Source organism: Gekko japonicus, unplaced genomic scaffold (genome assembly GCF_001447785.1).
Source record: "Gekko japonicus isolate JY-2015 unplaced genomic scaffold, Gekko_japonicus_V1.1 scaffold414, whole genome shotgun sequence".
NCBI lineage: Eukaryota > Metazoa > Chordata > Lepidosauria > Squamata > Gekkonidae > Gekko > Gekko japonicus.
In genome coordinates this window covers 538120-557035 of record NW_015162491.1, presented here as the reverse complement: position 1 = coordinate 557035, position 18916 = coordinate 538120, and the positions used below count along the sequence as shown (strand labels likewise).

Sequence of the window (18916 nt, the reverse complement as noted above, 5' to 3'; positions counted from 1 at the left end):
GCTCGTCTGATTCAGCTGGCCACCCTAGTAACCTGTGCCATTTGCAGAGAGTCTTGCATTCCAACATTGCTGCAAATTTGAGCTTGACCAAACCAGAACTCAAGCTTTATGCAAGAGGACCGAGGGGCAATCCAGGCAACAAATTGTGTTCGTGCTGAATCTTACTTTAACTTCAACTGAAGTACAAACCAGTGGGCTTTTAATCTACAAGCCCCAAACTCTATGGGTCCATAAAAGATTGCCTCCAGTATTGAGATTACAATTTGAATCTTTACAACAATTACCCCCCAAAGCACTCATGTAGCATTACAATCTATATGCAACATCTGGCCAGTAAATGTATGGAGAAAGGAGATGCCTGCATCCTCTTGAGATACACCCAAATCAAAACCTAAGGATTATTTCCAGTGCATGAAAAAAAATGTTTGCTATTCTTTCTTTATAATTTTGGCTTGTGTTTGTGGTAACCAAGGTACTATTTGAAGCATCTTTTGTATTTGTGCAACTTCACCCGCCTCAAGTCTTCAAGAGGTGGATAAAACAAGGTATCAGGCCATGAGCAAGTCTGAGCAGGGAGAACATTCTTATCTCTTGGCTCTGTGGGATGTTATCCCACTCAGGTTTCTGGCTTTGAGATTGCAGGGTTCTATCAAAGTTGGCTTCAGGAAAAAAGCAGCAACAAATCCTGTATCATTGTCTCTCTCCTGCTCCTCTGAAAAGTACACTAAAAAAATTGTCCACCCCTTTTCTGGTTTCTTCTGATTCTGTAGTCACAAGCAAGCAACTGGGTTGCAGAAAAGGCCCCCTTCAACTCATTTTTGGGCTTCCTTCCTTCCAGTTTCCTCTATGGCATCAGGGCCTAGCAGAACTAGAGATGCTCGACTGGAAGGCATTGAGAACCACACTCAAAATTCCTGGTGAGAGGGTCTTTGCTTATCTATAAGAATTTGACTGATCAGCAACTTTTACTGGGTGGGGACTCCTTTTGGCCCAAGGATTCTTTCTGGACATCCTTGCAAAGTGTGCCTTGTTGCTCTTGCTCAAACTATTTGCTCTGCAGGTCTGATACCTGCCAGTCTTTGCTTGTAGTATATTTTAGGCTTGCCACTCAGAAGTTCTCTTGTATAGATAGAACATTCATTAAACTTAACTCTTGAGGGATAATGGGGGAGGCCTCAAATTTCCAGTGACCAACATAGGAATGCAAGAGGTACAGTTAGCTTTCGGCTTTTTAAATCTTGAACTGAACTGTAATTACTTGGGGGATGCCAACTGTGCCTCTTTGAAGGCACAAATATCTTAGTGTCTTTGGATTCTGGAAGAAAGAGCAGCACAGATCCATTAACTACTGAAGCAAGGGAAACAATTCCATTTTACCAATTACTTCCTGTTTAAATTAAATTACATATGCCATTGTCATGAAGGGCAGGGGCTATAAGGAGGGGCCATACCTCATTGGTATAGAGCATGGCTTGCATGTATGAAGCTTCTGAATCTTCAGCAGGTCCAGCAAAACTAGGAAAAGCTTTTTAAGTGAGGCCAAAGACAGCCGCCAGTTCAAGTGAACACAGGGCCGGCTCACCCGCTAGGCGAACTAGGCATTCGCCTAGAGTGCCGAGCGGTGGGTGGGGCGCTAGGCCCTGGATGGCGCGCCGATCTCCCCCCCCCACCACCAAAAGCCCTCGTGCCATTGCTCCTTCCAGCTGTGAAGGGCCCGCCCCGCGCCTGGCCTGTGCCCTCAGCCTGCTGCCCTGCCCTGCCGCCCTCTACGTGGCCGAGCCTCCCACTGCCTTCCTCCAACTTGGACGCAGAAAGGTGGGTGGTGGAGAGGTGCCGGCCCTCTCATCCCCCACCACGACCACCCTCTTTTGCCACCCCAGCCAGCCCCACAGCGTGAAAAATGGCGTCCTGGCAGTGGGGACTCCACTGGGCCGGGCCTTCCTCCGAGACCAGGGAGGGTTTCAAAGGCACCCATGGAGGGACTTGCTCAGCTCCTACTGGGGGAAGCGAGAAGCCCTGACTCAAAAGGACATTCCTGGCCCCGACAAACACAAGCACACACACACACCGCTTCTCCCCACACACACGTGAACTTTCCCTTCTTATTACAAGTGCAAAATGACCCTCCACCTCCTCCCCTCCCAGAAATCACCCAGCTTTCCCTCCCAGCGGACCCCTTCCCCAACCAGCCTCTCCCTTGCCCAGTTCCCTGGGACTTACTTACTCCCTAGGAAGTGTGCCTCGAGGGCAGCAGCCTCCACGCCAACGTGTCCCTCCGGCCCGCCTCCCTCCCTCTGGACATATTCCAGGCTCCTGTCTCACAACCACATTATTACACTCCTCGACCTCCCCCTGTCCCATCCCCCCTGGCTCTTGAGCACGCACACCGCTGTCCCACCCGCCACCCCCACCATTTTCTCGCCTCCCTCCCCACTTTTTCACACGTGCTCCACATTCCTTTTTTACCCCCTCCATCTTTTACATGCCTTTCCCAATCTTTCACACACATACATTTTTAATACGAGGCCCACTTCCCCTTCACCACCACCCCAGCCCACCCGCCTTCCAACTTCTGCTTTCTTCTCTTCTGCGGCTCCTTCGCCTTCCCTGGCCCTCCCAGCCGGGTAAATCCGCAGAAAACCTGAGCCCCCAAATCCCCCCTTGCCAGACCAGCTTCCTCGCCCCTTCTGTCCCCATCTCTCCGGCATGTCATCAGATTATTCACCGTTTCCCTCCCCTTATTATTTTTCTTCTAGTTAAAAAAATCCCGGGGGGGAGGGCACAAAACCCACTCTGCCCTCGGGGGAAATAGCAACAAGATTAGGGCTTCTTTATTCTGGAGGTGAAGCATAAGAAGGTGCTAATCCAAAGGAGGGCTAATTGAATGGTTGTAAAAATGATATTTGCCTGAAGATCTGGACAAAAGAAGGCTTCTCTCCAGGCCCTGCCTGGAGGTTGGCAACCCCATTATTAGGTGTGCGGGAGGGGTAGCCCCGCCTAGGGCACTAAAAAATTTTGGGCCGGCCCTGGGTGGACAGTGCAAGGAGACAAGCCACTGACTCTATATTAGGAATCTTCAATGGGAGTGCAGACCTGGCAGGAGGCCAATTAGCCATGAAGGGCAAGGAAGTTTATTGCTCTTCCTTCTACTGGAGGTTTTCAAATCATTTTCCAGATATACGTGAGAGCTGTCAAGAGCAGGAAGGGGGAAAACTAGGTCCTCCTGGTCCAGAATAATTGTCTATTTGCTTACTTTGCTTTATTTTGTCTCATTTGGCAAGTGTTTTGCTTATGAAGGAGGAGCACAAGAAAACCCTCAAATGGAACCTTGGTAATGTGAATTCAGAGAAAGTCCACTCCACATGGCACCTCAGCCCCTGCGGATCCACGCCACCGTCGCTCTCCCATTTATCGAGCCCCCCCCCCTTCCCGATCATCCAAATGTTTTGAATACTCCCTACCCTGGTAATTTGAATAAATGAGGGTGTCCTTTTAATTGGATCACTTAAACAGCAGCTATCTTGGAAGAAGATGTTAATTAAAATTAAACAAAAAGACTGGTGAACCTCATTTCAACAGGAGGGTGGCATTACTTAACAACCCTGAGAAACCAAACGAAGCCTCCTAATGAGGGATCTGAGAGTGCTTTCCAAATTCTGAACACAGAATATTTAAAAATAAGGGAGCTTCGGGTAGAAAATAATAACTCACAGCACACTAATGAAGGCAAGACAAGATGCTGGGGTTAGGAATTTTAAAAACAACAAGGAAATCAGGAGAGAACAGAGCAATCCTAAGCATGTGAACTCAGGGGCCTTACATCCAGGAAAAGTGGACTGCAGCCTAAATAAGGCACAGGAGAGAGAATATTGGATTTTTATTTCTGGTTGGAACACTAGATTAACAGGGGGCCTTAGCTAAATTTATGTCACCTTCAGTTTCCCATCTGCAAAACAGAAACAATTGTGAGCTTGCCTCATAAAAAACATTAAGAGAAACAGAGGGAGGAAGAAATTGCAAAGGAAAGTGGATGAAGCGCTGAAGAAGTTCTGTGTTCAGGTTCCCATTCAACAACAAAGTCTGTGGCCCTGGGTTAATTCTCACTCTCCCTTGACTGATCTACCTCACTGGTTTGCAGTGAGGTTGAGCTACTATTGCCCCATCTATTATTCCCTTTGGAAAACAGGTGGGACACAGATCTGACACAATATCAAAGAATATCATAAAACAAACAGTGGCAGGATGCCACCAAACGCACCCAGAGAAACACTGAAAATATTAAAAGCCAATCTGATCTACCTCACTGGTTTGCAGTGAGGTTGAGCTACTATTGCCCCATCTATTATTCCCTTTGGAAAACAGGTGGGACACAGATCTGACACAATATCAAAGAATATCATAAAACAAACAGTGGCAGGATGCCACCAAACGCACCCAGAGAAACACTGAAAATATTAAAAGCCAATTATCCACAGCTGATGCACAATTTATGACATAGGGATAGTCTCAATATCTATTGCAGTTTTGGACCATGTAGTATTCCCTTCTTTTCTCCAGCACAATCGCCCTTGTGCTAAATTCTCTGGTGCAGTGTGATGTGGTGTGGTGCGTGTGTATGAGAGAAAGAGGATTTAATTCCAACTCTAGGCTGAAGGAGGACTGCAAAGTTTTAAGCACTGAATAGCATGGTTTAATTATAAACATTTTTTTGCTAACAAGTCTGGTACCTAGCCAATCTGTTTCTGGGGAAACACTAGTTTTGAAGTCTTCCTTCCAGTCAGCTGCCATTTAAACTGAGCCAATTATCTTAGCCTTTTGACTTAGATGTGCCTGACCTAACCTGAATGTAGTTTCAGTGCTTCTTTTGAAATATCAGACTCCAGCACATATGCATTCACTCCCATCTTCATTTGGCAATGGCTCTGAAAAAGAGCCTCTGATCTTGCCAACATCAAAAGCCTGGTTTGTAAGATAAAGTAATATTTGAAGTTCGCTCAGCAGTATTCCCATGTGTCCAAAGTAAATCCATAAATAAGATATTACCAAATAATAAAATCAATCAAGAAATAGAAATGTAAATTTGCCCAGTGCTTTTGTGGCCAACACCAAAAAGGAGAGATTAGACCTAAAAAAATAAATTCTTGGGGTTAAACATAAATTCATAAAGAAAAGAACTGTGCAGTAGTTTTCCAGGCACATGAAAACACACAAGCTAGGAGGACATGCCTGGTTTTGCTGTCCATTTGAGACAGACTCTGTCCTGCACCACTAGAGCCATTCTAGACTTTCAGAGCTGCACCATTTACACTCACACATTGCAGAACAGGACCACAACACCAATGGCTCCTGCATCAAAGTAGACACCAGCTGATTCCACTCTTCTGCCCACCCACAGGACCTGCACAAAAACAATGCCTTTTTCTTAAAAGTTTCCCTTCTATGCACCCATAGTGGGGAAGGAAATTCAAAACACAAAAACAACCTTGGCACACGTGCTGGTGTCACTGCAATGGACAACAGCTGTTCAAGTATATTAGTATGCACTGGTTTAAGAGTGTGTGGTATTTAGCTATATAGCTCCAAAAGGAGGAGAGGGTCTCTCCCCCCCCTCTCTCACACACACACAAACACAGATACACACTTCTGGTCCTAAAAAGTCTTTTAAGTTTGCTTCCTTCTAGACAGAAGGGAAATGCAAACATTTCAGAGGAGGGAGGATGGGGAGTTCAGGATCCATTTACAGCAGGAAATGGTTAAATTTCTGAGTTTTCCTAGGGTTGCTCTCTGAAGCCATAACACTGTTGCGGTCCTATTAAAATCCATGTCTCCCTTCCCACCCACCCCCACCCCTCCCCATATCTTGAAGCTCCCAGCAGTTTAATCAGGCAAGTTTCCCCCTGCTTCTCACAGCCTGTACCACCTATTGTTATGGCAGGAAAAAACAGCCAGGCTCCTTTCATGCACGGCTTTATGGGGAGCTCCTATTCACTTGTTCAAGTAAATTTCAAAGCAGCCTGCCACCCTCTTATCCCCTCTAAGCTCCCCTAGACTAACAATAGGCTGAAAGCGATTCAGTTAAGCCTTTCATCCACCATGCACTTTATTTTTCACTCAGTGCTCTCATCTATATAAGGCCCTACAATTGGCATTGCTGTGAAGAGAAGGTATAATCCCAGCTCTGCGAGTCCCAAGTGACCCAACATTGGTCCAGAAATGACTAACCCAATGAATGCTCTGTTGACACATGATCACATACAAACCACAGCTAGCAATGAGGAATAAAATGGTGATGCAGCTCTTTTATTTAAAGGCCAATATTGTTCAATAAGAAGGCAAGGAGAGGGGGGCAGGTGGGGTTTACTTTTCCATAATGCCAACTCAAAAAATCCACAAAAAAAGAGGGATTGTTGAAAGGTTGCATCCAGAGACTTCAGGATGTGTTATTCAGTGATGTCTGTTCAGACTGCTGGACCCTCACCCTCAAAAATAGTGTAGCAATAAAATTCAAATAAAAATCAAAGTAAAATTTAGTACAAAGACAGAACTATAAGTAGAACTAAATGTGGAGAAGGTCCTAAGTTATATGAACTAAGCACCTTTCCCCAAAAAAACTGCTGTAAAGGGGGGGGGATCTCTCCCAGAGTGCTTCATTCCCAAATAGCCTCAATTTTCTGTCAGCAAGGATGATAGAAGCAAACTGGACAGAAATACAGGAAGTGGGGAGGGGGGTGAAGAAGGGAAAAGTGGTGCAGGCACCATTTACCGGAGGTTGCACAGAAAGATGTCTGTACAGGGCTGCTTAAGAATTCTTCATTCCCATATACTCAAAAGATAGTTTGACAAGATCATTCTGCCCCACTATTCTTCCCGAGATCCACAAAATATTTGTAATCCTATCCTACAGAGTTCTCCTGGCAGAAGAAACCCAACTAAATCTGACATGAGAGGCGGCTAGTTCTTCAAGTCAACAATAGGCAAATTTACCAGTAACCTTAGAAAACACTTCCTAGAGGAAGCAATCTCTTTTTTATGACTGTTAATGAGATAATACACCTAGTCTCAGAAACAAAGGCCATGGCAAGATTGAGATTATAGATACAGGGATGAGATTGTGGATACATTCCATGGGTTACAGGCTAGATTTCTAGCTTTACTGGGAGAACAGGATTGTTTACAGAAATCCCCCATTTGACTCTCAAGAAAAGTCATGAAAATGGGGGAAGCCAAACCTACCACTGAACAAACAGCAAACCCTGCTGTCATCCTGACCATTCTCCGTGGCACCTCACATGGTTGTTAAGAGTCTATCAGGAGTGTGACCAGCTTCCAACGTTTTAATCAGCCTCTAATTAAGCCAGAAGTAGCCAAGTGTTATTTTAAAATATATATGTGTGTATACCAACATATTTTCCTCAAATTCATTTAATGGGATACTTACACACTGCTGTCTGTCATTGACATGGAATCATCAGTCAAAGCATCACTAGATATTTCACTATCGTTTGCACTAGTGGTTGGAGCAAAGACATAGCCAGAGTTGACATGGTAAGGGTTAACAGGATCATTCCTCTTGAAAGACCTATGGACACAGAAAAATTGGGAACCCGGTTACTCTCTGAACTCAGGAAACAGACACAGTTGAAAGACCAAAAAGAAATGAGATAATGACAAGTACACACAAAACCAAACAGATGAGCAACATTCCCAATTCTTAGACGTTTGCCCTATCAATTACTATGGAACTATCTTGGAGGCAGAAATGTCTAGGATCAAGTCTGCTGAGCACTGCTCGTTCCAAATAATAATTTCATGAGCAGTTCTACCTCGACAATTCCATGTTATTATTTTAAAGTAAGCAACCACTGCACAGTTTAGGAGGACTGATTCAGAACATTCCTTTCTTCCCATGGTACTGAGTTCTTTGCGATTGCCTCACGGTAAGGCCCACATGGAAAGCAAGCTTGAGAGCAGATCCAGCCTGCAGAGGCACCACAGATCCTGCATGCACACTCACCACCAGGGATCAAAATAAGCTTTTAAAAGGTTACGGTTTTGGCACATGGGGAGAAGCCGATGCATGTTGTATTCATTCAAAAGCTTACCCTCCTCATAGGTACCTGAGATTACACAGGTCTCAGTGTGGCAGAGCGAAAGCTGTCATGCAATGTAACTCCAACATCAACACCTTTAAAGTTTTTGGTGTTCGCACGGGGACTTACTGAGAACATTTGCCATTTTAACCAAAACAAGTCAACTGCTTTGAAAGACTGGCACATTTTTAGAAGAACTTCACTTAGGATATAAATGTCACTATTGCTCCACATCACAGGTCACATACAAACAGTTTCTGTGTGGTAGAACTGTATATGCCTGAAGAAACACACCATGACTCGTTTACATGTTCAGATCTCAAAGAAACTCCCTAGATCTCCTTACCAACTTGCTCCATTACTTAATTTTCCAATTAAATCAGTGTCTTCCCCTTTCAACCCAAAGTTCTGCTTCCCCTTTAAGCTTCCTATGTGCATGTGCTTCTGTTCTTCTACAGGGAAATGAAAAAGCCCAGCCAGCTGACAAATGAGCTGTGAATGCCCCAGATTCAAACATCAGCCATGAATGCAACCAGTGGCCTTAGGCCTTACAGGTCTCTTGCAAGGACTAGGGTTACACACACACACACACACACACACACCAGTGATTGTGAGAAATGCTAAAGATTAAGAGCGCATCATATTTTAGCATTACGTTCAGGTCTGGATTTAAGAGGTTCTAAGCATTCCTTGACCTGGATGGCCCAGGCAGGCTAGCCCAATCTTGTCAGCTCTCTGGAGCCAAACAGGGTCAGCTCTGGCTAGTATTTAGATGGGAGACCACCAAGGAAGTCCAGGGTTTCTATGCAGAGGAGGGCAATGGCAAACCACCTCTATCCATTTCTTGCCTTGAAAACCTTATGGGGTTGACCATAAATTGGCTGCAACTCGATGGCACTTTCTACCACCAAGCACATCAAAGTGACAGAAGAATTTGACTCTCTTGCAGAGTCTACCACATCTCAAAGCTGATTGACAAGACATTATGTTGAAGTATGTTGCAAAACAAATAGAAGTGTAACCCAATATGTCAACTGGTGCCAACAGAAAAAAAAACACTTCTCTGCACCAATGCAGACGTAATGCCCCCCCAAAGCATGCTTTCAAGTACACTACAAAATAAACTTTCAGATTTGCGTTTCCATTAAGTCGGGCAAGCAGAGAGCGGCCCTTATCACCTACTCCGCCTTTGGTGATGTGACTCCAATATGGCAGCACAAAGCAGGGGAAGAGACAAGGCAGGAACTCTGTAGTCTCTATTCTGTAACTACACTCCAAGCCAAGACAGGGTTCAGGACTCAATGCACGAATGTCTGCAGGACTGTGATACCTGCTTGCTGCTGAAAATACTAAAAGATCTCATTTTCACACAGCATCATCTTTCAATGTGCAAACACAACATGCACAGAACACAAACTAGATGCTCCTCATCAAGAGGATACGACTTCTTTTCCAACACATATACACCTCACTTCCACAACATTTCACAGGACAGACACCCCAGAGCCAGGCCACATCCCTAATTTTAAACAAATGTGGAACTGGCAGCCCTGACCAACCAAGACTGTGAAGTTCAATTTTAATGGAGACACTGAGGTAAAATTAAAGAGTCACTTGCAAGCAACTTGGGAGGCATGAGGAGGGGAGGGGTGGGGTGGCATCATCTTTTCCAAAGTTCTTTTGTTTAAGGACAGACCATTAAAGAGAGGCTTAAAAAAACAAGCCAGATGGAGGAGGTAAAGCTTGATTTAAGTGAGCAGTTTGGCTGTCTTTATGAAAAGCAGCCCTTCCCCTTCCACCAGTTTTCTAGTCTCTTTGTCTCTGTTTGCCCTGGTTACCCACTTTCGACCTCTTCAGTAGTCTTTACTCGGCTTTCTCTCAAACAAGTTCTCCCACCCTCCCCTTACTCCCCTGCTGTGTTGCATTCCTCCGTTTCATGGGTAAGGGAGAAAACATGAGTCCTTGCAAAGGCTTAAGCAAAGAAAGGGGTTGAGCAGGGAGTGAGAGATGGAAGGAGAGACACACAGACAGCCCCGCTCTTCAAGTTATGACTGCAAACAGCATGACTGAAGTTCTAGGCCTCCGTCTCAAACTGACCTTTGCAGGAGGCCATGCTGCAAAAGAATCAGGTATTTAAGCACAGCTGGGATCACATTCTTTTCCAAAGCACACAAAGATATTTCAGTAGGAAGATCAAGACATCTGAAGGGGGAGGGCTGGAGATAGCAAAGAGTAAGGGAAGAAAGAACTCAGATCTAAAAGATAGACCAGCCCCACATGTTTCCAATTGAAAGCATAGTTACACTACCAGGAAAGAGGGGGGGTGGATCTAAATTTTGTACCTAAGCTACAGATTCTGACCCTCTTGATGAGGCATGTAGAGTCCCAATGACATTCTTTAGGCCACTGTTAGTGTTTGGGGTGTGGGAGAAGGGAAGACTGAAGTCTTTACTTTTTATGACTCTACTTGAAACTGTTTCATGTCCTGCTTTAACAAAACCCAGGCCCATTAGGCTTATTGTTGTAAAGTATCTGGTTTCAAGATGCTCACCATCTGTACAGAACCAGCCCTGCTCATTAAGTGGCTCCGACAAGCCTTCCTTTTAAAATGCATGCAGAGCTCTAGCCTTTCTCATACCAAGGCAGCAATAACTGTTTTGTTGTGCTTACACTGCATCCCTATGGGAGTAGAAGGAGAAGTCCTTCGGTAGCTGTTAGGGAGGCCATTTAGAGCCTTCATTTCCTCAGGTTTGTTTTGGGTAAGACTTTGTTCAACCCAAGTTCAATGCATTTAAAACAAACCTCAAAATCAGTCCACATAAAAACTCAAACCCAAGGTGTTACAGAGAAAAATAACATTTTCAGAACTTGGACCAAGTGGGTGGAGATAAATATTTGCCTATAATGATGGCACCAAAGGGGGGGGGGGGGGAGAGAAAAACCTAAGTTTGCCTTGTTAAGAGAGATCTGTATTGAAACCCTCCATATACATTAAGTAAACCAATTAGGGATGTTTTCATAAAATTACTTTTTAAAAAATGTTGACCACACTACAATTTAATTGTAGCCATATGCTATCAAGTTTGCTTTCAAGGAGTTTAAATTCCTGTGCAATGGCAGTGGTCTCTGATGTACATTTCTCATGCACACACACTCAAAACAACATGTCTTACATTTCGTATGTACACACACTCAAAACAACATGTCTTCAGTCTCAATACAATAAAGTTGTTTTCAGCTGTCAGGTAATGGTTGTTCTCACATCAGAAAATGAAACTGCATTACACTGAACCAGACCATTGGTCCCATCAAGGCTTCTGCATGCCAAGCAGATGCTTTGCCACTGAGCTACCCCCCCTCCCCAGCTTCAAGAAAAAAGTGTCTTGTGCTTCTGAAGCTGTGGTAAAGTGGCCAGTATCTAATTTGATGTACTATGTTAGGTAGTAGCTCTGTATCACGGAGGGAGAGGAAATAATCTGTTCAGGGCGTCTTTTATAACAGAGCACAAGTGAAGAATCGGTTTCTCAACTTCTCCATCAACATCCCTTCTCACAAGTGTACTGGCAAGCAGGCCTTCATAATCAGAGTCATGGAGATTGTCTACATGGAAATTGTCTTGCTCCACTAGGTAAGGGGGGGCAGTGAAACGTTTAAAAAAACTACCAGAAACCCTCTATTTCAGCCTACTCCAGAAATTCATTCATTGGTTAAGGAAACTACAGCTGAACTTTAAGCAACTAACATAGCACACACCTTTCATTCAAAAGCAGCTGGAAGGAACATTCTCCTTCAGTTCTGTCCACCACAACTGCATCAAAACTAAAGGGAACTTGACTTCAACAACTCTACATTAAATGAGCTCCAAGGGGGAACACTTTGAGCTAGTAGAGGGCCATCTGCTAGACAGAACTTATTTACAGGTCCTGTTACATTATAAGGCTGCACCTGCACATATAAACTTGTATGTGATCAATTCAGAATCCAATGTCAACAGACTTTCAATTCCACTTCAGGTACCTCAAAAGTCAAATGAACAGCTTCACTCCACAGAAATAATTATTATGTGGCTTTATAAAGTAAACCTGAGAGAGGACAGTTATCTAAGCCAAGGGTGAAGTCTTTGTCTTGTCTCAGGAGCTCTAAAAACATAAACATTTAAAACATATTACACACAAAGGAATACCAGGATCACTATGCAAAGGCAGGTAATGGCAAACCACCTCAGAATGTCTCCTGTCTTGAAAATTGTATGGGTCATCATAAGCCAGCTGCGGAAAATGTCCTCTGAGAAGTTGACACGTTAGACAAACCCCTATCTTACTACTTGTACATTCAAATGGGAGGGGGGCACTAGCCAAGGAGAAAGGCATTTGGCATGTCTTCATCTAGACTGGACAATATAATATTAATTCACTGAAAATACTGAAGGAGAAGGAAAAGCAAAGTTGACAGTGGCTTCTCAGCTAGTGCCTTTGGGGAGATCTTGGACCACAAGTTGCTGCTACTAATGTATACAGCACTTCTAAGTGGCAAAGGACTTAAGAGTTGTTACTGAGTGCATACCTATCCCCCCCCCCCTTGGGAGACATTATTCCCATTTTCTAGCTCAGGGACTGAGACTGAGATGTACTGAGTTGACCCAATGAGGCCAGGGCACAAATAGAACTGCACTGCATGTTTAACTCCTGCTCTTTTTGCCAACAAATACAGTATGCACAGGGAGGATCAAAGCAAAAATCAGGTCTTTGGAAAATATTGTGAGGTAAGCCACATGTTTGCTTCACATGGAAGTTCTGAACATGATTATCATTAAAGGGCCATTAATATTGCTGATCAAAAGAGTGCACTGGGTGGATGTCTACAGATTCAAGTGAAGCTTCTTCAACCACTGACAGCGTACACTTTCTTGAGCTCTACTTTAGGAATAGCAAAGTGGCCAAAACACTGAAACCCATGCTTTCAGGCACTGAGTTGTATTAAATCTGAAAGCTCCATTGCTACCTCCTGCATTATCATGGGGGGGGAGGGATAGAATGGGAAGGAAACACTGTTTTAATCCTTCAGAACAGTGGAATGCAGCTGTCAGGCAGGCAGCTGGCACAGGTCACAATACTTGAGGCCTACTGTGAAAAAGTACTTGTTAAGGCTACAAATACGGAAACTTGTCTTTGCTTAAGAAAATTTATTAAGATGACAATTTATTAAGATAACTGAGCATGTCCCAATACAGAAATGAAACCAATAGGTATCATGAAACCAAATGGTATCATTTGCACAGGTAACAACTGGAAGAAGTTCCTTAAAGATGTCCGGAGCCCCTCCAGATCTGCACTGGTGTGAGTGAGAGCCAAATCAAAACCAGCTGTTTCCCAGCTCTACCACTGGAAGAGACCAAAAGCACTGCTACTCCTCTGAAGGGCATACAAGAAACACATCAGATGCAATACAAGAACCCTCCTCTTAGAGGCGGGCCATCATTGAAACAAGCTGAAAACAACAGAGATGCCTGAAGCACTCTGATGTCCATTAATCAAAGAAACACTCACAGAAATTCCTGTAAACCAGATGTCAAACACATACCAGATTGAGAAACTCCTAAAGCAAGACAGAATACACACAACAGAGAGGGACAGCAGGTTCTTCATTAAGGGGCAATGGGGTGGAGGGAGGAAGGGAGGGAGGGAGGGAGGGAGAATGAATATGATGTTGGCATTTTGTGATGCACCCTTCTTGCTCACTTTTGTCACTCTGTACAAGAAAAGGACTTGGGAGCGTCCAAACATGTTTGTGCATAGAACCACCTTCTCACAGAGTTTGAATTGGGAACATACACACATATAGAGAACAACTACCTCTGCCACTACCCTATGCCTGAAACTTAAAGGCAGGGGTACCAAGCACTTACAGAACACCCCCTAACAAAACATGCATGCCATTCATAGTGTTCCCTTAAGTCACACAGATTTCCACAGCATGGATTCTCCTGCTCCCTCATTGCATAATTCTTTCCCATTTTCTTCATGTAATCCACATTATTTCAACACTGACTGGGGATGAAGTTGGCCAACTAGTATTTCATTACCCATTTGCATGCCTAGATGGTGCTCTTCCCAGTCCCTCTTAATGTGGTTTAACGTGGTAACAATTAACACATGTCTTAAAGAACAAGAGTCACTTTGAAGTTCTTTTTTGATGTCTAAAAGAGCTTTAAGAACTGGTGGGTCTTAAAAACCACAATGTACCTCTTTTCTTTAACAGGAGGAAACACAGCCTTTCCCCGAACCAGAGATAAAACACCAGTGGGTTTTTTTAAAAAAAGGTTCATAAGAAGTTTTTTTGCCAGATCTACTCACAACGTGCACAGATATCTACTCTGTAAGCCTCAGGAGTGACCAAACCTAAAGCCATTCCAAAACTAGGTATCTTACCTGAACCCATTCTCCACAGTTTCCGTAGCTCGGATGCTTGCTGTAGCCCTCAGCATCTTGCTGGACAGCCCAATTACGGATGGCAAAAGTTTGTCTTTAAAATCTGCACAGCTCCACTCCTCTTCTTCATTCAACGTAGGGAGATAGCCACAGTCCACTTGTAAGCTCCCCAGTCCATTACTGTTAACATAAGCAGGATTTTCTCCCCCGCTCCTTACATATTCGAGGTATACATCAGAAGTTAAGAACATCTGGTAAGCATTTTCCTCCATCACAGTCTGAATCTCAGTCTGCGCCTGATCAAACATTATAGAATCTATCTGCTGCTTCTTGATAGTATCCCTTATGTAGGTCTTTGTGGCAGGCTTGAGTTGTTTGGAGACAATGCTGTTGTTCTCAATGTACCTTTTGTATATAGCTTTGGCTACTCTTGAAGTTTTGGTATCATTAAGGTCCATCTGCCTGAAGCCATTGCAGGCAAACCAGAAGTCTAAGGTATCCACACATTTCTCCCTTTCCAGGAAGGTCCGAAAGAGATAGGCACCATCTTGATCTCCCAGTAAAGAATGTAAGGATTTGGTCCATCGTGCAAGAGGGGAGTCTGGAGATGCGCTGCCTTCCGGCTCCCCAAGACCATCCTGATTCCTCCTTGGCGTGGAAGAAACGGACATGGCCTTGAAAGTTTGATTTTTCATGACAAACAAGTTGGCAGGCAGGTGGCATGGTGTCTCTCCTTCTTCCCCCGGTACAGGGGGGCGAGGGGCATCCTCTCTGAAGCTGCTGCTGGGGTCTGGAAGGTGAGTCAGCAATGCTGCACTGCTCATGGTTCCTGGAGTTCCTTCTGCTTAGGCCTTTTCTTTTCAAGTCCCTCAGTAATCTGCCTGCCTCTCGCTTTTCTTTCTCAAGTCAGCAGGGGATCCTCTGACTCTTCTCTCTTGGAAAAAAAAGGGAGGGAAGAGAGTATTGATCTAATCAAAACCAGATCCACCCAACTTCAAAGACCAAAAATAAACAGGCTTTTCAACTCTTCGCATTGAAATAAAGAGGCAACCCCAAGCCATCTGAAGCGCTAATTGAAAGTATCAGATAGGCATTTCAAAGAGAAAGAGTGAACTCTAGGCACACTTTTAACATCGGTGTGGAGGCAGCAAAGGGGAGGGGGGAGTTGGAAACAAAAAAAAAGTGAACTCTTAATTATGGCACTGCCTATAAAATCAAAACATGCAGAGGGAAAAATCGCTCTTCAAACTTTCCCTCCTACTAATGATAACATCTGAAAAGTCCCAGGAACAATGTTGAATCCCTTATGTTGCTAAACCCATTCTGCACTGAAAATTCCTTCCAATTTTTTTGCCTTCCTCCCTCCCTTTTGTAGATAACTCAAGGCAAAGAACAAAATGTGCTTTCCTCAGCATCTGGTTTTCATTCCCCCCCAACCCTTCAACTCCTTAAACATTTAGATTATGATCACCAGAAACCCTTCTATGTACAAGGCTGGATCCTCCTTTGAAACTGTGCATTGAGAAAGTGTTTAAGAGAAATCTTGACCACAGGGTTGGTCTGCCTCTTTAACTGAACTTTCAGCCTTCAAACAGATGTCATAGACTTGGTTAAGGGACACAATTTATGTTAAAAGACATCCACATAGTAAAAATATTGGAAGCAAGTGACTGGCATTTCTCCCCTTCCACCGTTGGATCTCTTCATGCTATTTTTACCCTGTTAGGTCCTCTCATTAAGGTGAATCAAGCAAGATCTTGAGAGGAAGTTTTGTGGTTCTTTCCAATACCCATCTCAAAACTGCACAGTAGAATACTAGCTTTCTACACCTTGGCCTTTAAATAAAAAACAGCATCCAACCAATAAAAAGGTAGGTTACTATACACATGTGAAGAGTTCAAAATTAAATCAGAAGAGGAAGCCAATTCTCAGCTTCCTTCACCCATCCTAACACCTCACATACCATCCCCAATAAACATTCACACCACATAAAAGAAAATCACTATAATCTCCCCTACCCACCCACCCCAAATCTGCCAAAAGTTGAGATTTCAAAGGTGATGGGAAGTGGGGGAATAGGAAGAAAGTGCTCTTCCTGTCTTGCAGAGTACCTGAGATTGGAGCAGACATTCCAAACCGGGTTTATATCATCAGTCTCTACCCCCAACCTTAGACCAAGCAAAACCCCAACAGAAACAGAAGCCAGGCCAGAAGGTGTTAAAAAAGAAATCAGATTAATAAAAAAGAAAAGCAACTACAGTCCATGAAAGCTCCACGTTGTCAAAGTGTAATCCTTGGGGGGGGGGGAGAAAGTATTAAGGGACAGGCGGGCGTGTGTGAAGAGGGGTATTGGGGGGAGGGTGCCGAGAAGAAGTCCTAAACCGGTTGATTTCTGCGGCTCCTGTGTAGCAACTGACCCTTAAGGAAGCATGTAATGCCTCTTTAGAGTTCATAAGCGGGTGCTGATCGAAGTGGGAGGGGTGCATGGGGAGAGACACATCGCATCCTCACGACATCTTACCTACAAATAAAAATACACCCTCCGTCTCTAACTCCCCGCCACCGCCACACCGGCCTCACAAATACAAAACGTCTTCCAAAAAAAAACAAACCCTCCTCACTTTCCCGGGGCAAGCGGTTGGGGGGGGGGAAAGGGTCTGAAAAGGAACCTACCCTTCCGCCAGATCGCCCCCTCTCAAGACCTCGGCGTTGTTGTTGTGGCTGTAACTATTATTAATAATAATACAAACCGCGGCTCTATCTTCCCAGCCTCTGCTCGCTCATAACTAACACATAAATAGCTTTCCTCAACAACTTCAAAGCCTCAGCCGAGGGCACATCAAAGAAACCCGAAAGCGGGCCCCAAAGGGGGGGGGGGGGGGGGGAGAGAGAGAGAGAGAGGAGAGGTTGCGCTGGGATCACAGTCATTTTTTTTTTTGCAACTTACCATCGATCCAGCAGCTTGGGTGGGTTTTTTCCGGCCCCCCTCCACAAACCGGGCGCACGGTACTTCTTTAAAAAGCCCCCAATTCCAATCCACCTCCCTTAGACCTTTCCTACCGAAGGGACAAAAGTAATCCGCAACGCTGCACCGATTTCCCCAGTTATATTTTCATCTTCCAACTCCTCTCTTGCTTCGCCATAGCATGCGATAGTTAAAAGGGGGGGAGGGGGAGATTAAGACATTGCACGAAATATATCAGTGAAGAAAGAGTTCAGGGTGATTCTCTCCTTCCTTCACTACCCCCTTCTTCTTTAACCAAAGGGGGGGGGAATCAAAAGACCTGATCCCTCCCCCACTTCTCCTGACCCCCCACCCACCCCCCTTCTTTCAGCTCAGGTCCTGTTTCAAGCAGTCATTCCATGCACCAAATGTCCTCCGGGCTATTCCAACAAACACTGAGCTGTGGGTTTAACTGTGCACATCAAAGTGAACAACCGAGAGAACGGTCCTGTAAGGGAGATAAGAGTCTTTTCTGCAACACCTTCCCCCTTAAAAGCAAAATAAAAGGCACAGCGCTTACTATGGCTATGCTAGCCGAGATGCCAGTATAAACCATGGGCTGGAAGGCTAATTATTTTTTCTTTCTCCCTTTACAGAATATTTTTTGTATATCTATGAGGGTGTTTTTTTACGCTGAAGATTTAAGACTTAGTTGTTGTTGGAGGGGGGGGTTGCCTCGTGAGTTGCTACTAAGTTGCCAGGACCTTATCAAAGGGAAACAATCTAGCCAACTCCCCCAGGCTTTGGAACGTCAGAAGTAAGTGATCCTGCCGCCCCAATCGTATTATCCCTGCAATTCTCTTAGTACTGCAGGAACCTTAAAGGGACAGGCAACATTGCCTCCTTCTTTCGACTCCCCTCCACGGTTATGCCAGCTGCACTCCCTGCCTTTAACCCTTTCTTTGCTCAATCAACTCAGCCCTTTCTTTGCAAACGATTCTTCCTCTCCCCCCCGCCCCTCCCTCCCCCCATGAGATAAAGATCAATTGCTGTTTGAACTCTCTTCCTTTTATTTTCTCATACAATGCAAAGCTACTGCTGTATTGCTCTTTTGGAGGGAAAAATTGGTCAACTTTAGTAGAGCAAGACTGTGAAATCATTTTGCGGTCTACCTCCGCGCGCCCCCCCCCCCCGTGCCTTTTCTTCTTTAAAGTTTAATGTTAGAAGAAAATTGGCCGTTTCCTTTTGTTTTTATTCTGCATTTTAACTAAACTATATCTGATTGTAATATAACCGGCACACCCACAAAAGTCTGTTCAACCCCCCCCCCCATATGTTAAATATTAAACAGACACGGAATGCCTTAGAAAAGACTTTAGACAAAAGGTTCTAATTAGAGATTGGATCTGGCCTGCAGGTTTCGGGCCAATCCATTTCCCTTCCCCCATTATAGT

The 18916-nt window shown here is 44.5% G+C and overlaps 1 protein-coding gene across 1 annotated transcript in view; it reads right to left on the bottom strand.

Annotated features, from left to right (window-relative positions):
• The window catches only part of AXIN2 (axin 2), a 49910-nt gene extending 32234 nt beyond the window's left edge, over positions 1–17676 (bottom strand). Inside the window, exons 1-3 of the mRNA XM_015406009.1 lie at positions 17466–17676; positions 14519–15452; positions 7439–7579 (exon numbers count right to left, since the gene is read on the bottom strand). Of these exons, the coding sequence (XP_015261495.1) occupies positions 7439–7579; positions 14519–15342 (965 nt within the window). The 5' untranslated portion in view covers positions 15343–15452; positions 17466–17676. The remainder of the gene's footprint in view (positions 1–7438; positions 7580–14518; positions 15453–17465) is intronic.
• Between the last annotated feature and the right edge of the window lie 1240 nt (positions 17677–18916).